The sequence below is a fragment of the Oncorhynchus clarkii genome, chromosome 16 (genome assembly GCF_045791955.1).
Source record: "Oncorhynchus clarkii lewisi isolate Uvic-CL-2024 chromosome 16, UVic_Ocla_1.0, whole genome shotgun sequence".
Lineage (NCBI taxonomy): Eukaryota > Metazoa > Chordata > Actinopteri > Salmoniformes > Salmonidae > Oncorhynchus > Oncorhynchus clarkii.
In genome coordinates, this window is record NC_092162.1 from 25,403,191 (window position 1) to 25,424,142 (window position 20,952).

The 20,952-nt window shown below is 40.5% G+C and overlaps 2 protein-coding genes across 4 annotated transcripts in view; both read right to left on the minus strand.

Annotated features, from left to right (window-relative positions):
• LOC139368251 (nucleolar transcription factor 1-A-like) lies at positions 1-15,930 on the minus strand. Its single transcript, XM_071106963.1, has 16 exons — positions 15,566-15,930; positions 14,956-15,128; positions 14,426-14,509; positions 11,735-11,890; positions 11,487-11,551; positions 11,260-11,383; positions 10,800-10,919; positions 9,314-9,435; positions 6,667-6,814; positions 6,460-6,501; positions 3,481-3,599; positions 3,032-3,227; positions 2,750-2,797; positions 1,848-1,907; positions 247-300; positions 1-161 (listed from the first exon to the last, which is right to left on the minus strand). The coding sequence occupies exons 1-16, from the start codon at positions 15,612-15,614 to the stop codon at positions 75-77; spliced, it is 1,647 nt and encodes a 548-aa protein (XP_070963064.1). The 5' UTR covers positions 15,615-15,930; the 3' UTR covers positions 1-74.
• Positions 15,931-17,893: 1,963 nt separating this feature from the next.
• LOC139368252 (solute carrier family 4 member 1b (Diego blood group)) overlaps positions 17,894-20,952 on the minus strand; it is a 45,053-nt gene continuing 41,994 nt past the window's right edge. For all 3 annotated transcript variants that reach the window (XM_071106965.1, XM_071106966.1, XM_071106964.1), the window contains one exon: positions 17,894-20,926. In XM_071106965.1, the coding sequence (XP_070963066.1) occupies positions 20,846-20,926 (81 nt within the window). In that variant the 3' untranslated portion in view covers positions 17,894-20,845. The remainder of the gene's footprint in view (positions 20,927-20,952) is intronic.

Consider the following 20,952-nt stretch of genomic DNA (forward strand, 5'->3'; position numbering starts at 1 on the left):
TCAAGATAAACACCAGAGTTTATTGGGACAAGTGTCAATGACATTAATTCAGTCATTAGGTTATGGACAGTGTATCATTCCGTATCGGAGTCCTCTTCAGAACTGGAGCTAATACTGGAGCACCCTGACCAATTCTCCTTTTCCATCATATGTTCGGCTTCCTGAAAAGGTACATAAGATCACTTATGGCGGATTGTCCCAAAATAAAGGCTTAATGAATTTAAAAAAAAAGGTGTCTAATCTAACCTCATCAGAGTCATCTTCATCACTGGATGTGTCGATGTTGTCATCCTCCGAGTCCTAGAGAGAAACATGCGGACACTGGCTGAAATCCTCATTGGACATTAGTGAGGGACTTAACCCTTACATTGAAATGATGCCTAACCCTATAGGCCCTGGTCAAAAGTAGTGCAGGATGCCATTTGGGACACAACCCATGTCAAGTTAGGATTCCACCCCATAGGAGCACTTGTTGCAGTACTGTTGGTATGTATTAGAAATATTAAATAAACAATACCCAATGAATGCTCCAGGAGTTTTATTGTGCAATGCCTCGACCCGAAGGTCTTCGTCAGGCTGATGTTGTACAAAGAAACAACTAGAGCATTTGTCAGCGTGCAGGTATCCAATCTTTACAACCTGTTTACTTTTTGAACCCAGCACCTGCAAGTCATTTGATGTGCATACACTGTTTGAAATTATATACACACACAGTGCATTCGGAAAGTATTCAGACCACTTGACTTTTTCCAAATTGTGTTACTTACAGCCTTACTCTAAAATGTATTAAATTGTTTTTTCCCCCCTCATAAATCTACACACGATAACCCATAATGACAAAGCAAAAACAGGTTAATTTTTGTTGCAAATGTATAATAATATTTTTTTTTACTGAAATATCACATTTACATAAGTATTCAGACCTTTCTCCGTACTTTGTTAAAGCACCTTCGGGATTACAGCCTCGAGTCTTCTTGGGTACGAGACGTTTCCAGCTACAATAGTCATTTACAACATTAACAATGTCTACACTGTGCTTCTGATCAATTTGATGTTATTTTAATAGACAAAAAAAAAAAAAGCTTTTCTTTCTAAATAACCACAAACTTTTGAACAGTAGTGTATGTAAATAAGGTATTTTTTTTGCAAACATTTCTAAAAACCTGTTTTCGCTTTGACATTATGGGGTATTATGAGTAGATTGATGACAAAAAAAAATATTTAATACATTTTAGAATAAGGCTGTAACGTAATAAAATATAGATAAAGTCAAGAGGTCTAAATACTTTCCGAAGGCACTGTATGTATCTGCCAGTAACCGAAAAGGTTGCTGGATCGAATCCCCAAACTGACAAGGTAAAAACCTATCCTTCTGCCCCTGAGCAAGGCAGTTAACCCAATGTTCCCCGGGCGTGGATGACGTGGATGTCAATTAAGGCAGCCCCCCCCCCGCACCTTTCCAATTCAAAGGACTTGGGTTAAATGCGGAAGACACATTTCAGTTGAATGAATTCAGTTGTACAACTGACTAGGTACCCCCCACCTTTTTGCATTTTTACTCCTAAACTTATTTAGGCTTGCCATAATAAAAGGAGTTGAATACCATGCAAGACATTTCAGCTTTTCATTTTTTATGAATTTTGAAAAACATGATTCCACTTTGACATTAAGGGGTATAGGGTATGACAAAAAAGTACACATAATGTTTTAAATTTGGGCTGCAACACAACAAAATGTGGAAAAAGGCAAGGGGAGTGAATACTTTCTGAAGGCACTGTATCAGAACATGTCTTTTGCTGTCACGTTGTGGTGTTATGGAGGTGATAACGTGTGGTGTGTTAACTTACTGATGTTCTGCCCCTCTTTGCCATCCATCTCTGCTCTGGGTTGTCGAGGATTTTCAATTTCTGAAGAACAGATACAACATCAACCCTAAAGAGAACTCACGCCAATCGAGACAGACAGACAGCCAGAGACACACACACACACACACAAAATCCGTGGTGCCGGGAAATCGCGGAATCAGACAGTAAAACAGAATTCAAGAATAATCTAAAATGTATTGAACTAGGGAATCAACTAAATGTATTGAACTAGGGAATCAACTAAATGTATTGAAAATTAATCTTCCCCAAGTTTATTATAAGACATGAACAGAATGTATCCTTGATTCGTATTTCCTGCAACTTTCTGAAGAGGCAAAGAGAACTCCACGTCTGTGTATGACCGGTGCGCTCGTCTACCACTGTGTAGACGTTAGTGATGAAGCTAATGAAAAAAATCAATTAAAATGTTAACTACAAAGTAGCCTATGCTTACCTGACAGAATGATACCATGATTATTTGCATCAATCAAGAGGCTATTTGTTTCGCAAACTCTACCATCACGTGTGCTACAAAAACACAGCTAAACAACAGCCTCTTGCTAGGTCCGCACTGGAATTAAAGGTTCACTAACTACACCCAAAAATCTAAATTCCTTCTAGGCCTAAAAAGTGGTAACCTGATGTGGTTTAAGAATTGTTGTGGACTTACAACATCCAATTTCATTTTTTAAATTAAAAAAGTGTGCTTTTGAGAGGGAAAACCGGAACAACTGGGGTAAATGGAAACCTGCATAAACTAAATGGAGAAAAGGGAATTTGGGGAAAAATAAACAGAATCGAGAAAAAAAAATCGAACATTTTATAGGGCCTTATCTATATACACACACACGCCTCAATTTCCTCTCGGTTTTATCTCTACTTACATTTGGGTTTTGATCCAAGTACTTTGCCTGTTCCTTTGTGGACAAGGTCTGAAAAATGTTAAATAGTAAGACCACCAGTTAACAGTAGAAACTTTACAGATAGACCACAACTCACAACAGTGGTCATATTTAAATCTAAAAGAAAGAGGGTTAGTCCCAAATGGCATTCTATTCCTAAGTGCACTACTTCTGACCAGAGCTCTATGGGCCCTGATCAGAAGTAGTACACTGTATAGGGATTAGGGTGCCAAGTGGGAAACAACCAGAGTGACTGGCCTTTACATTAAACCAGCTGCGCAGCTCTACTTGGTACTCCCTAGCCCTCTCCTGGGCTATTCTCTGGTAGTGCTCCTTTTCCTTCTGGGCCAGCTCCTTCCACAGTGGGCTGACCATGGTCATGCACGTCCTGAAGCTGAGGTGGCTCGATTTGGCTCTCAGCTCTGCCATCTTCTCGCTGTAAAATACTGCGTGACCCCGCCTGTTCAGGGGGGGGGGGGGGTCAGTGAAGTGGAGAAAGGTTTTCAAAAGCTAGAAGTTGGGGTCACACTCAATGCTGTCACTGGGGAATTGGAGGGAAAATGACTGAATATTTTTCGAAAGGCATATAATTTCCTCTTATTCTGATACATCTGCACAGCACAACACTATAAGAAGTAAGACTTTCAGAAGTATTTTCACAAACTCAGATAACTTAGAAAGAGAACAGTTGTGCCACAACCAGCGATACTCACCCAGGTGGTTTCTTAGGCTCGCCTTGAAACTTATTTTTCGTCCCTTTTTGTGCAGCCAACGTTGAGGTCTGTATGCCTTTTCTGTTCTCCAATAGAATGCGCTCCTTATCTGTCACAGTCTGAATGGACAAAAACACACACACACACGTCATGTTTCTGACAGCATTATGACCACATTATGACTAAAGGCCACGATACAAATGGTCATTTTTGGGGGCCAATATTGCTGCGCAATGTTAAGGAATCCTTAAACCATTTGTGCAAATGTATAATAAAAAATACAACTGAAATATCACATAAGTATTCAGACCCTTTACTCAGTACTTTGCTGAAGCACCTTTGGCAGCAATTACACCCGCAAGTCTTCTTGGGTATTACACTACAAGCTTGGCACGCCTCTATTTGGGGAGTTTCTCCCATTCTTCTCTGCAGATCCTCTCAAGCTGTCTCAGGTTGGATGGGAAGAGTCGATGCACAGCTATCTTGTCCCGAAGTCATTCCTGTGTTGTCTTGGCTGTGTGCTTAGGGTTATTGTCCTGTTGGAAGGTGCACCTTCCCAGACTGAGGTCCTGAGCACTCTGGAGCAGGTACTTTTCTCTGTTCATATTTCCCTTGATCCTGGTCCCTGCTGCAGAAAAATATCCCCATAGCATAACGCTGCCACCACCACCATGCTTCATCATAGGGATGGTGCCAGGTTTCCTCCAGACGTAACTCTTTGGCCTGAATGCCAAGTGTCCAATCTTGGTTTCATCAGACCAGAGAATCTTGTTTCTCATGGTCTGAGAGTCCTTTAGGTGCCTTTTGGTACATTCTAAGCGGGCTGTCGTGTGGCTTTTTCTGAAGAGTGGCTTCCGTCTGGCCACTTTACCATAAAGGCCTGTGGCGGAGTGCTGCAGAGATGGTTGTCCTTCTGGAAGGTTCTCCCATCTCCACAGAGGAATTCTGGAGCTCGGTCAGAGTGACCATCTGGTTCTTGGTCACCTCCCTGACCAAGGCCCTTCTCCCCCGATTGATCAGTTTGACCGGGCGGCCAGCTCTAGGAAGAGTCTTGGTGGTTCCAAACTTCTTCCATTTAAGAATGATGGAGGCCACTGTGTTCTTGGGGACCTTCAATGCTGCAGAAATGTTTTGGTACCCTTCCACAGATCGGTACCTCGACACAATCCTGTCTCGGCGCTCTATGGACAATTCCTTCAGCCCCATTGCTTGTTTTTTGCTCTGACATGCACTGTCAACTGTGGGACCTTACATACAATCGTGGCCAAAAGTTTTGAGAATGACACAAAAAATTATTTTCAAAGTCTGCTGCCTCAGTTTGTTTGATGGCAATTTGCATATACTCCAGAATGTTATGAAGAGTGATCAGATGAATTGCAATTAATTGCAAAGTCCCTCTTTGCCATGCAAATGAACCGAATCCCCCCCAAAAAATTCCACTGCATTTCAGCCCTGCCAAAAAAAGGACCAGCTGACATGTTGTCAGTGATTCTCTCGTTAACACAGGTGTGAGTGTTGACGAGGACAAGGCTGGAGATCACCCTGTCATGGTTATCTGCAAGGAAACACGTGCTGTCATCATTGCTTTGCACAACAAGGGCTTCACAGGCAAGGATATTGCTGCCAGTAAGATTGCACGTTAATCAACCATTTATCGGATCATCAAGAACTTCAAGGAGAGCTGTTGTGAAGGCTTCAGGGAGCCCAAGAAAGTCCAGCAAGCGCCAGGACCGTCTCCTAAAGTTGATTCAGCTGCGGGATCAGGGCACCACCAGTACAGAGCTTGCTCAGGAATGTCAGGTGTGAGTGCATCTGCACGCACAGTGAGGTGAAGACTTTTGGAGGATGGCCTGGTGTCAAGAAGGGCAGCAAAGAAGCCACTTCTCTCCAGGAAAAACATCAGGGACAGAGTGATATTCTGCAAAGGGTACAGGGATTGGATTGCTTGAGGACTGGGGTAAAGTCATTTTCTCTGATGAATCCCCTTTCCGATTGTTTGGGGCATCCGGAAAAAGGCTTGTTCGGAGAAGACAAGGAAAGTGCTATCATCAGTCCTGTGTCATGCCAACAGTAAAGCATCCTGAGACCATTCATGTGCGGGGTTGCTTCTCAGCCAAGGGAGTGGGTTCACTCACAATTTTGCATAAGAACACATCCTCCAAAAGCAACTTCTCCCAACCATCCAGGAACAATTTGGTGACAAACAATGCCTTTTCCAGCATGATGGAGCACCTTGCCATAAGGAAAAAGTGATAACTAAGTGCCCCGGGGAACAAAACATCGATATTTTGGGTCCATGGCCAGGAAACTCCCCAGACCTTAATCCCATTGAGAACTTGTGGTCAATCCTCAAGAGGCAGGTGGACAAACAAAAACCCACAAATTCTGACAAACTCCAAGCATTGATTATGCAAGAATGGGCTGCCATCAGTCAGGATGTGGCCCAGAAGTTAATTGACAGCATGCCAGGGTAGATTGCAGAGGTCTTGAAAAAGAAGTATCAAAACTGAAAATATTGACCCTTTGCATCAACTTCACGTAATTGTCAATTGTAATTCAACTTCAGTATTCCATAATAACATCTGACAAAAATATCTAAAGACACTGAAGCAGCAAACTTTGTGGAAATTAATATTTGTGTCATTCTCAAAACATTTTGCCACGACTGTACATGATTCCATGTGTTATTTTCATAGTTAATGTCGTCACTATTATTCTACAATGTATTAAATAGTAAAAAGAAGAGAAAACCCTTAAATGAGTAGGTGCTCTAAAACTTTTGACCGGTAGTGTATATTATATTATTCCATGTCCATATGGCTCATTATTGTGCCAGTATCTCACACCCCACTCTGTTACCAGCAACATTTCTCAGAAATATTGCCTCAAAATTGCTAGTGTATCAGTTTAAGTGTTCACCTAACATGCTAATCAGTCGTTACAAACGTAGACAGTTTTTGAAATTAAGAGAAAACTTACACACAAAACTTGGTTCATGTTGACCTCGTATTCTTTCTTTAACTGAAAAATGAACACAGAAAGTTGAATTGGAGGTCAGACATTTCATGTCTGTCTTCACAATAAGAGATTAAAAGAGCAGCTTCTCAACAGACTTGCCCCCAAACATGAAAATACATATGAAATACCAAAAAGGGTTGAACGGAGCATGCATTTTCTCCAATTAACCTTGTCACAGCGTCTCTGGTAGGCTTCCTTTTCACTCTTTGTCATTTTTTTCCAGCGCTGGGAGCAAATCACCAAATACTGGGTGTTAGGGAATCCCTCTCCCAGTATGGTGGCTTTCTGTTCCTTACAGAAAAGGTTGTAACCCTTCCTAAACCACAAACACATGGTTAACTCAACCTTAAAAAGGCAGATATGACCACAAACTCCATCACTGTAAATGTGACATGGACATTTACAGTGCATTGAGAAAGTATTCAGACCCCTTGACCTTGTCCTGATTTTGTAACATTACAGCCTTATTCTAAAATGTATTAAACCCCCCCCCCACACACACAATCTAAAAACAATACCCCAAACTGTTTGACATTTTGGCAACTTCATAAAAAAAAAATACAAATCTGAAATATCACATATACATACACTACCGTTCAAAAGTTTGGGGTCATTTAGAAATTTCCTTGATTTTGATAGAAAAGCAAATTTTTTGGTCCATTAGAATAACATCAAATTGTTCAGAAATACATTGTAGACATTGTTAATGTTGTAAATGACTATTGTAGCTGGAAACGGCAGATTTTGAATGGAATATCTACATAGGCGTATAGGCACCCATTATTAGCCACCATCACTCCTGTGTTCCGATAGCACGTTGTGTTAGCTAATCCAAGTTTCTGATTTTAAAAGGCTAATTGATCATTAGAAAACCTTTTTGCAATTATGTAAGCACAGCTGAAAACTGTTGGTCTAATTAAAGAAGCAATAAAACTGGGCTTCTTTAGACTAGTTGAGTATCTGAAGCACTACAGGCTCAAAATGGCCAGAAACAAAGAACATTCTTCTGAAACTCATCAGTCAATTCTTGTTCTGAGAAATCAAATGTATTTATATAGCCATTCTTACATCAGCTGATATCTCAAAGTGCTGTACAGAAACCCAGCCTAAAACCCCAAACAGCAAGCAATGCAGGTGTAGAAGCAATGAAGGCTATTCCATGCAAGAAATTGCCAAGAAAGAACTCGTACAATGCTGTGTGCTACTCCCTTCATAGAACAGTGCAAACTTGCTCTAACCAGAATAGTAAGAGGTGTGGGAGGCACCGGTGCACAACTGAGCAAGAGGACAAGTACACTAGAGTGTCTAGTTTGAGAAATAGACGCCTCGCAAGTCTTCAACTGGCAACTTCATTAAATTGTACCCGCAAAACACCACTCTCAACGTCAACAGTGATGAGGCGACTCCGGAAAGCTGGCCTTCTGGGCAGAGTTGCAGAGAAAAAGCCATAAGGCCAGCATCCCGGAGTCGTCTTTTCCCTGTTGACCTTGAGACTGATGTTCTCTCTGTTCATCTTTCCCTCAATCCTGACTAGTTTCCCAGTCCCTACAGCTGAAAAACATCTGCACAATGCTGCCACCACCATGCTTCACCGTAGGGATGGCGCCAGGTATCCTCCAGATGTGACACTTGGCATTCATGCCAAAGAGTTCAATCTTGGTTTCATCAGACCAAAGAATCTTGTTTCTCATGGTCGGAGTCCTTAAGGTGTTGTTTGGCAAATTCCAAGCAGGCTGTCATGTGTCTTCCGTCTGGCCACTCTGCCATAAAGGCCTGAGAGCGGAGTGCTGCAGAGATGGTTGTCCTTCTGAAAGGTTCTCCCATCTCCATAGATGTACTCTAGAGCTCTCTAAGAGTGACCATCGGGTTCTTGGTCACCTCCCTGACCAAGGCCCTTCTCTCCCGATTTCTCAGTTCTCCCCCGATTATTCAGCCAGCTCAAGGAAGAGTCTTAGTGGTTCCAAACTTCATCCATTTAAGAATGATGGAGGCCACTGTGTTCTTGGGGACCGTCAATGCTGCAAAAATATTATGGTTACCGTACCAAGATCTGAGCGTCGAAACAATCCTGTCTCGGAGCTCTACGGACAATTCCTTCGACCTCCATGGCTTGGTTTTTGCTCTGACATACACTGTCAATTGTGGGACCTTATATAGACAGGCATGTGCCTTCCCAAATCATGTCTAATCAATTGAATTTACCACAGGTGGACTCCAATCAAGTTGTAGAAACATCTCAAGGAGGATCAATGGAAACAGGATGCACCTGAGCTTAATGTAGAGTCTAATATCAAAATGGTCTAAATACTTATGTAAATAAAGGTATTTGTTTATTATTTATAAATTTGCCCGTTTTCACTTTGTCATTATGGGGTATTGTGTAGATTGATAAGGGGGAAAAATGAAGACATTTTATAAGAAGGCCGTAACGTAACAAAATGTGGAAAAAGTCAAGGGGTCTGAATACTTTCTGAATGCACTGCATATTGAAAACGTATCTATATTTGGAAAATGAATTGGCACTCATGCAAAAACTCTGTAAAAGGCATGAGTGGACTCAATGTTGGAGAGCTGCTGACTTACGGAACAGTATACTTGTGTGAAAATAAAAATACTGTAAATATGCTCATAATAATTGTATGGGTTAACACCAATATTCTAGCCTTAAGAAGGCACTGTGCCGAAACGTTGTTCACACACTAAATTATTGGGAGCATATTTAGAGAATGTGCGACTATCTTTCTGTTTACTCATGCAACAGTTACTACTTTGGCAAAGGTAGCCCTTTATGGTAAAGGTAGGCCCAGTGACTTACGGTGGGGGTTTGTCAGGTTTGCCGTCTGCCAAGTCCTTCAACAGTCTCTCACTCTTGCGTAGAAGTGGCGTATGCTTGGCCTTCCGACTCCCGTTATTCTCTGGGTGCTCCTCCATCTCCTCCTGCAACATGAGAGTTGTTCATGGTTGAGTGATTCATGTGATGCAAAAATCAACAACCCAAACCATAAATGTGTCCTGGAACTTTGCATTGTGGAACATTGTGATGGTGAACATATTGTTAGCTTCTAATTCTCAGAGTAAAAACCTCAACAGACACTATGAAAGCTTAACCAAGTTTACTCTTCCCAGAGGATCAATACAGCTGCATGAGACAAAACATGGTTTCCACCAACACAAGTATATATACTCCAATTTAAATGCACTCCTCCTTCTCTCCAATCCTTATATATTTTATGGTTCGACAGGAAGACGAAGTGACGGGGTAATAAACAGCTCCTCCTCCCTTATGACCTGACCTCAACCCCCTTGATGCCTAATCCATAGCTCTCCACCCGTATCACCGATAGCACTCCCGTGACTGCCTCCCCTCTACCCAGCACATTCCAAAGCCATCTGGGCTCCTACAGATAACCATTAACTTCTGATGTAAAAACCAGTCTCCATCACTCCTCACATACTATAGTATTACTCCTGATGTATCGTGTCTCTGGTATAACAATGTTCCAAGTTTGACCCAGAGTCTAACAATATACTGAACAAAAATATAAACGCAACATGTAAAGTGTTGGTCCCATGTATCATGAGCAGAATTAAAAAGACCCCAGAAATGTTCTGTATGTACAAAAAGCTTATTTTTTCTCAAGTTGTGCACAAATTTGTTTACATCCCAGTTAGTGAGCATTTCTCCTTTGCCAAGTAAATCCACATCAAGAAGCGGATTAAACAGCATGATCATTACACAGGTGCACCTTGTGCTGAGAACAATGAAAGGTCACTTGTGCAGTTGTCACAACGCCACAGATGTCTCAAGTTTTGAGGGAGCATGCAATTGGCATGCCGACTGCAGGAATTTCCACTAGAGCTGTTGCCAGAGAATTGAATGTTAATTTCTTTACTATAAAGGCACCACCAACTTTGTTTTAGAGATTTTGGCAATATGTCCAACCAGCCTCAGAACCGCAGACCACATGTAACCAGGCCAGCCCAGGATCTCCACTTCTGGCTTCTTCACCTGCGGGATCGTGTATGACCAGCCACCCGGACAGCTAATGAAACTGAGGAGTATTTCTGTCTGTAATAAAGTCCTTTTGTGGGGAGAAACTCATTCTGATTGGGTAGGCCTGGCTCCCAAATTGGTGGGCCTATGCCCTCCCAGGCCCACCTATGGCTGCGCCCCTGCCCAGTCGTGAAATCTATAGATTTGGGCCTAATGAATTGATTTCAATAGACTGATTTCCTTATATGAACTGTAACTCAGTAAAATATTGTATTCTAGGCCATAAACACATCAGCAAAACACCCACCTTCTCATACTGTGTCTGCTGCTCCAGAGAGCGATTGATCCACTTGAGTTTCTCCTCGTCAGGTAGCTTGGACCAGCGCATCTTCTGCATAATACTCTGCCTGATACAGTCTTTTTTGGCCTGTGGATAGAGACATGATGCTATATCACCTGCAGTTCATGTGTTTCTTATGCAATGTTTCATCAGCAAGACTGACCTGTATAAATAACAGTTAAATTAAATTAATTGTGTATTGGAACAGTCAGTGGGAGGTCAGGATAATCAGTCATTCCTCTATATAAAGAATATGCCAAAACATATTATAAGTTGTTTAGTAGAAGCAGATTGCTGAACTCTGAAGACACATCGGCCTTTGCTGATTAACATCTCCCACCCCTCCACTAGCTAGCCTTGTAATATATTTCAAAAAAACAAGCCTTGAACAGATTACATTAGATTGGTTGACAGCTATGACACTCACACCTGGGTTGGCTCGAAGGAATTCCATCCTCTCGTGGCGGTACCAGAGCCCGTGGGGTGTGAGGGGCCCTTTTATGTTCTTTAAAGAGTCTCTCTGTACCTTCTTCCCCCCAGAGTTCTCTTTCCTGGAGGAGCATTGGTTCAGTTGAGACTTTAGAATGTCAAAACAACAAACAAACATGCATCTATGACATCAAGAGAGCAACAGACCGCTCAATACATTTTTACCTCAACTCCCTCATGCGTTTCTCATACATTTTCTTCTCTTTCTGGAACTTGGCAATATATTTTGCCTATAAACCAGAAATAGGAAGTAATCAACCAGTCAGTCAAGTGTATAGGTCACAAAGGTTTCTTAGTCTACATCAATACCTCAAACCAAAGAATTTGAGGATAAATAAATTGCGCTATAGCAACTTGAAAATGGGAGATCATTCCCATTATGACTATAAAAAGCAGTTCACACACTGACACACCTTCTTGTGCTCTGGGAGCTCATTATACTTCTCATTCATTAACTTAAAGAGTTCAGGTGGTGTCATTTCAGGCTGCTGCTTCTTAAACTTTTTAAAGTTCTCTTTGGAGAAGATGCTGTTTGACGGGGTAGGTCTCCTTGGAAAGTCAGGGTGTATCTGCAAAAGAACAGAAGATTTCTCAAATATGTTAAACATCCCCTTGAAGTCCTACTCCAGTTTCCTTTTCAGCTAATTTACCACCCAATTCACTTTACAAAAGGCACATCTCTGACATGGCACAAGTATAGGGGGTGGGCCTTTCCTCTTTTCTCTCAATTGCTCCTCTATTGTTCTTCAAGCATGGGGGAGGTCGATGAAAACCAGATGGCACCATCAGACCAACTCCTTGAATGGCCTACTCCATGAAATTTGCACTTGTGTCTAAAAAAAACACTATTTTTTTTTCACCCTTGTACATTACTGTATTTATACATAAGATATTGTTTTTCCAACAGGAACAGTTCAAATCCTAGTGATGGAAAATAACTTTAAAAAATTACCAGTTTGCCACTCGACTATAGAAAAGAAAAAGAGAGCCGCACTGTTCCTAGGCTGTCGTTGAAAATAAGATTTTGTTCATAACCGACTTGCCTAGTTAAATAAAGGCTTAAAAATAATAATAATCCCACCCCTGGTTAGCCACTAAAGGCTTAAAAAGCCAAACACAACATCTGCCAATTAATTTCTAGCACTATTGCCCGTCTGTGTAGTGCGCGCGTTTGTCTATCACTCTCAGTGTAGCCAGTTGATGTGATAACCGTCATCGGTTGACGGAAATACTTTCCCCAAAACCATCTAAATTAAATGTTAACTGCAAAGTAGGCTTACCTGGCAGAAGCACAGGACCATTGCTAGTCCAGCACATTAGATGCACATTCCTCACTCACTAGATGCACAATTAAAGAAAATCAACATTTGTTTGTTTTCTTCTAGACCCCCCTTAATTGTTTATTAACCATTATTTTACCACGTACAGTACCAGTCAAACGTTTGGACACACCTACTCATTCAAAGGTTTTTCTTTATTTTTTAAAACTATTTTCTACATTGTAGAAAAATAGTGAAGACATCAAAACTATGTAATAACACACATGGAATCATGTAGTAACCAAAAAAAGTGGTGACAGCTTTGCACATGCTTCTCTCAACCAGAATCATTAGGTAGTCACCTGGAATGCATTTCAATTAACAGGTGTGCCTTGTTAAATGTTAATTTGCGGAATTTCTTTCCTTCTTAATGCGTTTGAGCCAATCAGTTGTGTTGTGACAAGGTATACAGAAGCTAGCCCTAAAAGACCAAGCCCATATTACAGCAAGAACACCTCAAATAAGCAAAGAAAAACGACAGTCCATTACTTCAAGGCATGAAGGTCCGTCAATGTGGAGCATTCCAATTCTTCTTCAAAAAACATCAACTTATATGATGAACCTGTCTCTCATGAGGACCACCACAGGAAAGGAAGACCCAGAGTAACCTCTGCTGCAGAGGTTAAGTTTATTGGAGTTACCAGCCTTAGAAAATGCAGCCCAAATAAATGCTTCAGAGTTCAACAGTCATCTCAACATCAACTGTTCAGAGGAGACTGTGTGAGTCAGGCCTTCATGGTCGAATTGCTACAAAGAAACCACTACTAAAGGACACCAATAAGAAGAAGAGACTTGCTTAGGCCAAGAAACACGAGCAATGGACATTAGACCGGTGGAAATCTGTCCTCTGGTCTGATGAGTCCAAATTTGAGATTTTTGGTTCGAACTGCCATCTCGGTGTGGGTGAACGGATGATCTCAGCATGTGTGGTTCCCACTGAGAAGCATGGAGGAGGTATGATGGTGCTTTCCTGGTGATACTGTCGTGATTTTTTAGAATTCAAGGCACACTTAACCAGCATGGCTACCACAGCGATGCACCATCCCATCTGGTTTGGGCTTAGTGGGACTATCATTTGTTTTCAACAGGACAATGAACCAACACCCCTCCAGGCTGTGTAAGGGCTATTTGACAAAGGGGAGGAATGGAGTGCTGCATCAGATGACCTGGTCTCCACAATCACCCGACCTCAACCCAATTGAGATGGTTTGGGATGATTTGAAGGAAAATCAGCCAAAAGTGCTCAGCATATGTGGTTACTCCTTCAAGACTGTTGGAAAAGCATTCCAGGTGAAGCTGGTTGAGAGAATGCCAAGCTTGTGCAAAGCTGTCATCAAGGCAAAGAGTGGCTACTTTGAAGAATCTAAAATATAAATACATGTTTATTTGTTTAACACTTTTTTGCTTACTACATGATACCATATGAGTTATTTCAAAGTTTTGATGTCTTCACGTATTGTACAATGCAGAAAATAATAAAAATAAAGAAAATCCATTGAATGAGTAGGTGTGTCCAAACTTTTGACTGGTACTGTATATTAACAGAAAACATAGTGCACTACTTTCTCTTGGAACACTAAGGATGGGGAAGAGTTGCAGGGGGGAAGAGAACAATGTCCCTATTTGAAAGCTAGAAAATAATTAGTAGCTTGCTATGTTTCATTTTTTTTAAGTAGCTCTCATGTTAGGAAAGGTTGGAGATCCCTGTTCTACTCTATTACTTTAAGCGGCATTCTATAGGTTGAAAAGGGACATTTACAGGAGTTAGACAGAGTTCTCACTTACCTTCCAGTTCTGGCCCTGGAAAGGGTTTTCAAAGGCAACCTCAGCTTCAGTGACCAGCTCTGCTAGAGAACGAACCTTGCGCATCTTAGAGAGAAACACAGAGATAGTATGTTTTGATAGTATCCCGTGTGGCTCAGTTGGTAGAGCATGGTGCTTGCAACATCGGGATTGTCAGGTCGATTTCCACGAGGGACCAGTACGAAAATGTCCGCTCTGGATAGGCGTCTGCTAAATGACTAAAATGTAAATGATAGACATTACTTTGTATATCTCTGTACTAAGTTCATGTGAACCAATGTATGAATATTTTGACTGGCATTTCATATCCCATGAGAACCAAGAACAAACGTACAAGAGTAGCCTAACTAATTTACTTAACGGATAGCAAGGTAGCTCTGATGAAACGCTGTCTGTCTCAGGAGAAATTGCTTATCCTGGTCCCAGATATGTTAGTGCTGTATAGCCAACTCAGCTATAGAGTGCAACAGATCTAGGACCAGGCTAGGGTTTCTAGGCCAGAAGTCACCCACCTTTTTTGATAGTTCCTTCCACTTCTGATGACACATCTGTGGAGAGTAGGGACCAAAAGCCACCTTGTCCCACTCCAGTGTCCTCTCCCCTTTAGTGTAAATACTCATATCACCTTTGGGAATGTTTTCTTTGATACCATGCAGGAGCGTTATCAGGTCCTCCCTACCCCAGGCTGTAACCAAAGGACAGACATAAACAGATGACCAACCAGTCGGTCAGACAGCAAACCAGTCAGACGGATGTCTAAGAAATCAAACATACGACCAACCAGAGAGAGATATGTATCGACAACAGTGATAGACAGCCATATAGACAGAGACTGACAACCACAAGACAATGACCAGTCAGACAGAACCAACTATTCAGACAAACAGTCCACAGAAGAGACAGACAAGGGGCAATGACAGAGTGACAGGCAAAACCTTACTGCATTTCTAGCTAATTTACAGTGAACAAAGATAAACATGCCTAATTGAGCTACATACAAAATGGTTGCTTGAACTCTTATCCAAAATGCACAGCTCAATGATCCCAGCCACCTGGTCAAGTCACTTCACACCACGGGGACAGTTAGTCAAGTCTTGAAAAAAACCTTCATACATTACTTACCTTGTTCTTCATCACATGTCTCCATTTCTTCTTCCTCTGTAGAGTCCATCACAAACTAGTGGCGATGTTTGCACGACTAATAGCCCTTTGAATGCTGAAACACAACTAGCGGCTATGTGAGTAACGTTTGCTAGCTCAGTTGCTAAAGAACCACATGGCTATTTACAATTAATTCGTGTGGTGATTGTAAGCACGTGAGACGTTCCCCTTTCATGGTCCTGGTGCAAGCAATAATGTCTAGCTAAATTAAATACTCAAATGCATAAACAAATTATATACATGGCTAGCTAAAGTTGAGAATTTTCATTGGGATAGGCTATACGGAAACGCCTGGTGCCGAAATTGATGACGTAGGTTGCGCAGTTGAAACTGGGAGTCGAGTGGAGACGATTGTAATTCGGTTCACAGTCGAGTCGTCCTGATGAGCCCTCCCCAGCTAGGTCTATTATGCTAAAAGCAGCAGCATGGCGCTAATTAACGCTTATAAAAGTGGGAACAATTGAGAAATAACCATCTGGAATATGGATGTCACCTTGACATGCCAGTGTATTTCTGAAAACAGGTTGCATACGGAGTTGCCGTCTTGTCAGATAGGTTAACGTTAGTTAATTAACAAACAAAAAATGTGGCATAGTAATAAGTAAGCGAGAAGTAGCTAGATAGTGTTGCTAATCTGGCCAAAATGACAGCTAATTATCACATGTATTGTTTTTGTAGTCCAATAAAAACAGAATGACTCTGAAGTTCACAGTCTGAACACTCCCAAGTCCCAACTTCGGCAGACAAGTTTAAAATTATTGCTGAAGTTTCTAGCCACAGGTTAGCTGGAGAGGGCTCATTATGACAACTGACAAAACTCAGCTGAGAACCGAATCCGTTCGTCCCAATGATTTATATCAATAAAATCAAAAGTATTTATAAAGCCCTTCTTACACCAGCTGATGTCACAAAGTGCTGTACAGAAACGCAGCCTAAAACCCCAAACAGCAAGCAATGCAGGTGTAGAAGCACTAGATGTATATATAAAAATAGGCTATACTGTAAACATTTATCAATACAAAAATGTGATGTTTTCTTAATTTAAAGGTTAGGGTTATGCATAAGGTTAGCAGAGTGGTTAAAGTTAGGTTTTAAATAAGATTTTAAGAAGATAAAGCTCCTGAGTGTCGGAGCGGTCTATCACAACCGGGCGTTATCCGGGGTCCCATAGGGCAGCACACAATTGGCCCAGCGTCTTCTGGGTTGGGGGAGGGTTTAGCCGGGGTAGGCCGTCATTGTAAAATAAGAAATTGTTCTTAACTGAATTGCCTAGTTAAAATAAAAAAATATCAATTTTTGAAATAGGTGGGGTTTATGACTTTGTGGCTTTCGTAACTAGTGACGACCATTTGAAGTCACAGGTTGGCCATAATGACACTCCCCAGTAGAAGCAGTTCTTCATAGGAATTAATTGAATTCTACAGTATTTCAATTAAAATATTTCAAGGAAAAAATTACATGTTTAAGTATTTTGTTGTAAAAGTATGCATTTACGTGTCTGTAATAGAATAAATGTGACAAAAACACATTTATTGTGAAGGGCGATTGTCAAGATGGGAGGCACGGAGGCTTCAACACAGCGCCCTCTATTAGTCATCTAGTGTATGTATAAATAAATAGTCTGCCCCTGCACGCTGGTCAGGCGCATAGTCACACTCTCTCCTCCGATTGGTCGTTTCCCAAGAAAAGTCTCTGACTTCCAACCTCAGTGCGCTCCACAGTTCCGGCTTTCCGACATGATCACTGATGTCATTATTCTAATTAGTAATTTTTTTCGTGTTTCCAGTTGTTTGAAACACCATAATAAAAACGGTTCGTCCCCAGAATCCACACTTAACTCTCGGTGCGTGACATCCATCATCAATTTCAGGTACCAGGCGTGTCCATAAAACCTGGAATACAGCTTTTGTCAAATGTATATATATATTTTTTTGCATTTTAGTTAACCCTTCCCCTAACCTAATTATCCTAACCTGCTATGTTAATTATCCTAATCTGCTGCGAAAATGTTTCTAACGTGCTACAAAAAGTCAGTTCTGACTAAAGCAGAAACATGCAAAAAAAATCCTACTAGGGGGAAATGCAGGATTTAACTAATTAAACAACAAAGAATATGATTTACATGATCAGTCTCTGTGTGTAAAATAAGTGGTTAATGTGAACCTAACTCACAGTTAAGAAATGTAAAGAAAGCAATCCAATGTTATTTGTTGCCTAGACTTTACTGCAAACGAGAAAGAACAATAACCTAATATTGCAGTAAGCCATGACAGCCTTTATAATAGAAAGCTTGTGACCACACACACACCTAAATATTGCACTTAGAAATAACATTCACTGAGTTTTAAAAAATAATTTAAGAATCCCCCCTCACTCACAAGTGTTACTGTCAAGTTCAACACAACAAAAGCAATATCTTTGGGCTACACTGAACATTATTACATTGTACACTTTCTACCAGTGGACATCTGTTCCACCAGAGCATTATACCCTTTGTTGGCATAATTAATCTCTTTCAGGCAGAGAGTACACCTAGCATACCCCTTTTTAGCCACTGTATTGTAAAAGTGAGAAAGAGGGAAAGTGTGTGGTGTTCCTTTCACCTCTATAGTGACATCCATCTTAAGCCAGGCCCAGCTACATTTGTTTAACAAGCAACGCCTCATTGTCACCCAATTCTCTCATTCTGAAAATGAACCACATACTGTAAAGCGAAAACATTCGTTCACAGATAACTAGTTATAGTTAGCTAACGAACTAACTTCTAACATTTCACACAGATTGCCAGGGTCCAGTAATCAACAAACACGTTATAACTTGAGGAACGGCAAGGAGTCGTATAACGTTACCAGTTAATACTATAGCGAATTGGTTAGGTTACTAAAGTTAGCTCACAAAGGTAAAGTTGATTTTATATTCACACATTCAAAAGCCATTTAAAATTGTAAAAATCAATAACTATTTTATTGATTGTCACAGAAACATACACATTTATATGGTTTATTCTATAAGTATTGTAAAAGTATGCTAGACCTTTGTTTTGAATTTAAAAATACAAAAATCCAGTTGATAGAAATACACACAATCTTTAAAATGCAATTTAAAGCTGTATAAATCAATAACTAATTCACCGTTTGTCACAGAATCAAACTAGGTATGATTTATTCTAAAATGTCTAGCATGCTTTTACAACCTGTTTTGAAGAAAAATTCGAGTTTATCATAATTCCACGGTCATTCAACTCAAACCAACTCCTTCTCCACCCTCCCTGAAACCACAAATGGATTAGGCTCCGTCTTCACCACACTTTCCACCTCACTTAACTCGTCCTCATTCACTTCCATTTCACCCCCAGAACTCGGTCTGGTGTAGGGCTCACTGTTTGCACTTGACACCAATCTTCTACGACACACCTCCTCACTCTTTTCTGCCATCTTCAACAGATTCTAACTCTGCCTCCCTCTTTCTGTTCAACCTCTATTTTCCCCTCCATTCCTCCTCCGAAATCCAATTAAACGAATCCTTGTGAAAATATTCAAATTTTCCGCTGTGAAATCTCCTTCTTGCTTCATTAAGGGACGCCATATAGAAGGGACGCCATATAGAAGGGACGCCATATAGAAGGGACGCCATATAGAAGGGACGCCATATATAACATACCCCCGCCAATGTAAGTTACGTACCCCCGCCAATGTAAGTTGCCTTCTCTCATATGTCCGTGTTTTAAAAAAAAAAAGTTTTTTAAAGTATGAGCGGGTCAGTGCAAAGTAACCAATCAGGTGGACGAAAGGGTGCGTTTACCGACGGCAACCGATTAGTGACGAATACAAAGAAAGTGAAATCACTATATATATATTTTTGAAGCATTTAATTGATGTTGAGAAGAGATCACAACAACAAAGAAACACTGTCAGACCTATCAATAAAAAGTTAAATTAAACACACCCCTATGCAGCCCTCCATCCTCTCTTCAAATATACTTTTAATTTATGATTTCAGCCTTGATGTATGTACATATAGATAGTAGTAATGGTGTCTTTCTGTAGGCACTAACCACCACATTTCGTTTGCCAAAGTCTATGCGAAAATGAATGGTTATTTTAAAGGGTTTTTGGATAAACGCTGAAAATAAGGTCTGTGGTAAACACAGGTTTAGGAGATCTTAACGTTTTGTTCTATGAGATAATCTTCATCTGCTAACGTATTTTTTTGTGAATGTTGAAGCATTTATGTAATCAAAACCACCACATACAGCACATAAAGGCTTCATAATTCATAAACGTCATGCTAACTGACTGATACTATCTCATAGAACAGAACTTATTAGATCTCCTCAGACTTTTTTTCAACATTTATCCCAAAACCCCATTCTTTCCCCATTAATGTTCCTCATTGGAATGGCTTAACAAACCAGAGGTTACTCATTTCCGTTTTTAGGACTACAAGCTTGCTAGCTCTATTGTTCAAATCTCTTTTATACAATATTTAAATCCATAACATTCCACAATCCCCAGGGGCTTAAATTAAAATAAAAGCATTTTAAGAATTTATCTCCATGGTATTTCATATCATTACGTAAAACAATACCTAAAAGTTATTCGAAAGGCACGTTTGAGTGATTTTGCTTCTTCAGTCATATTGTAGGTTTGTAATTCATGGATAAAACTCCTTAAAAATGTGAACAATATTGACACTGATATGGCTTCAGTCTACAGCTGTCTGCTTTTCAGCTCAACTGTTAAAAAATTACCATAATGGTGGGCAGACGTGCAAAACATCATTCTTATATGGAATAAAGCCTTCTTGTACAATTCTTTGCAAGATGATAGTTCTAAGTCAAAACCTTTTTAAAGGCTTTACAAAGGTGGAATGTCAATAGGGCAATATGTAATTAACACACTATCATAGGCCAAAGTATTATCATGGTGGCAAGAGCTGTTTGCTGCATAAGTACACACATATATGGCTGCAGGAATGTTTGACTGGAAAGAAATAGGCAAATATACAGAAGATATATTCAACTCTTTAACAAATCATTTTCCTTAACTGACAATTTCTTATATTTGAAATCTAATGGTCATAACCTACTATTTGGGCTTCATGATGGTTTAAAAACACTCCAAAAGATATATAGTTCAGTTCATACGGTAGTAGACAAAAACAAGAATCCTACTAAAATACTTTGTCATGTCAGATAAATAAAATAAATGGCTTTTGGATAAAAATGGTGGGTCCAGATGTCTACAATGGCATCTGAGTTTCATTGTAGACATCCTGTCCAGGTTCCTCCTCAAATGTCACCTTAGCGTCGTCGGCGTCCAACTGAAATACAACAGAACAAGGAAATA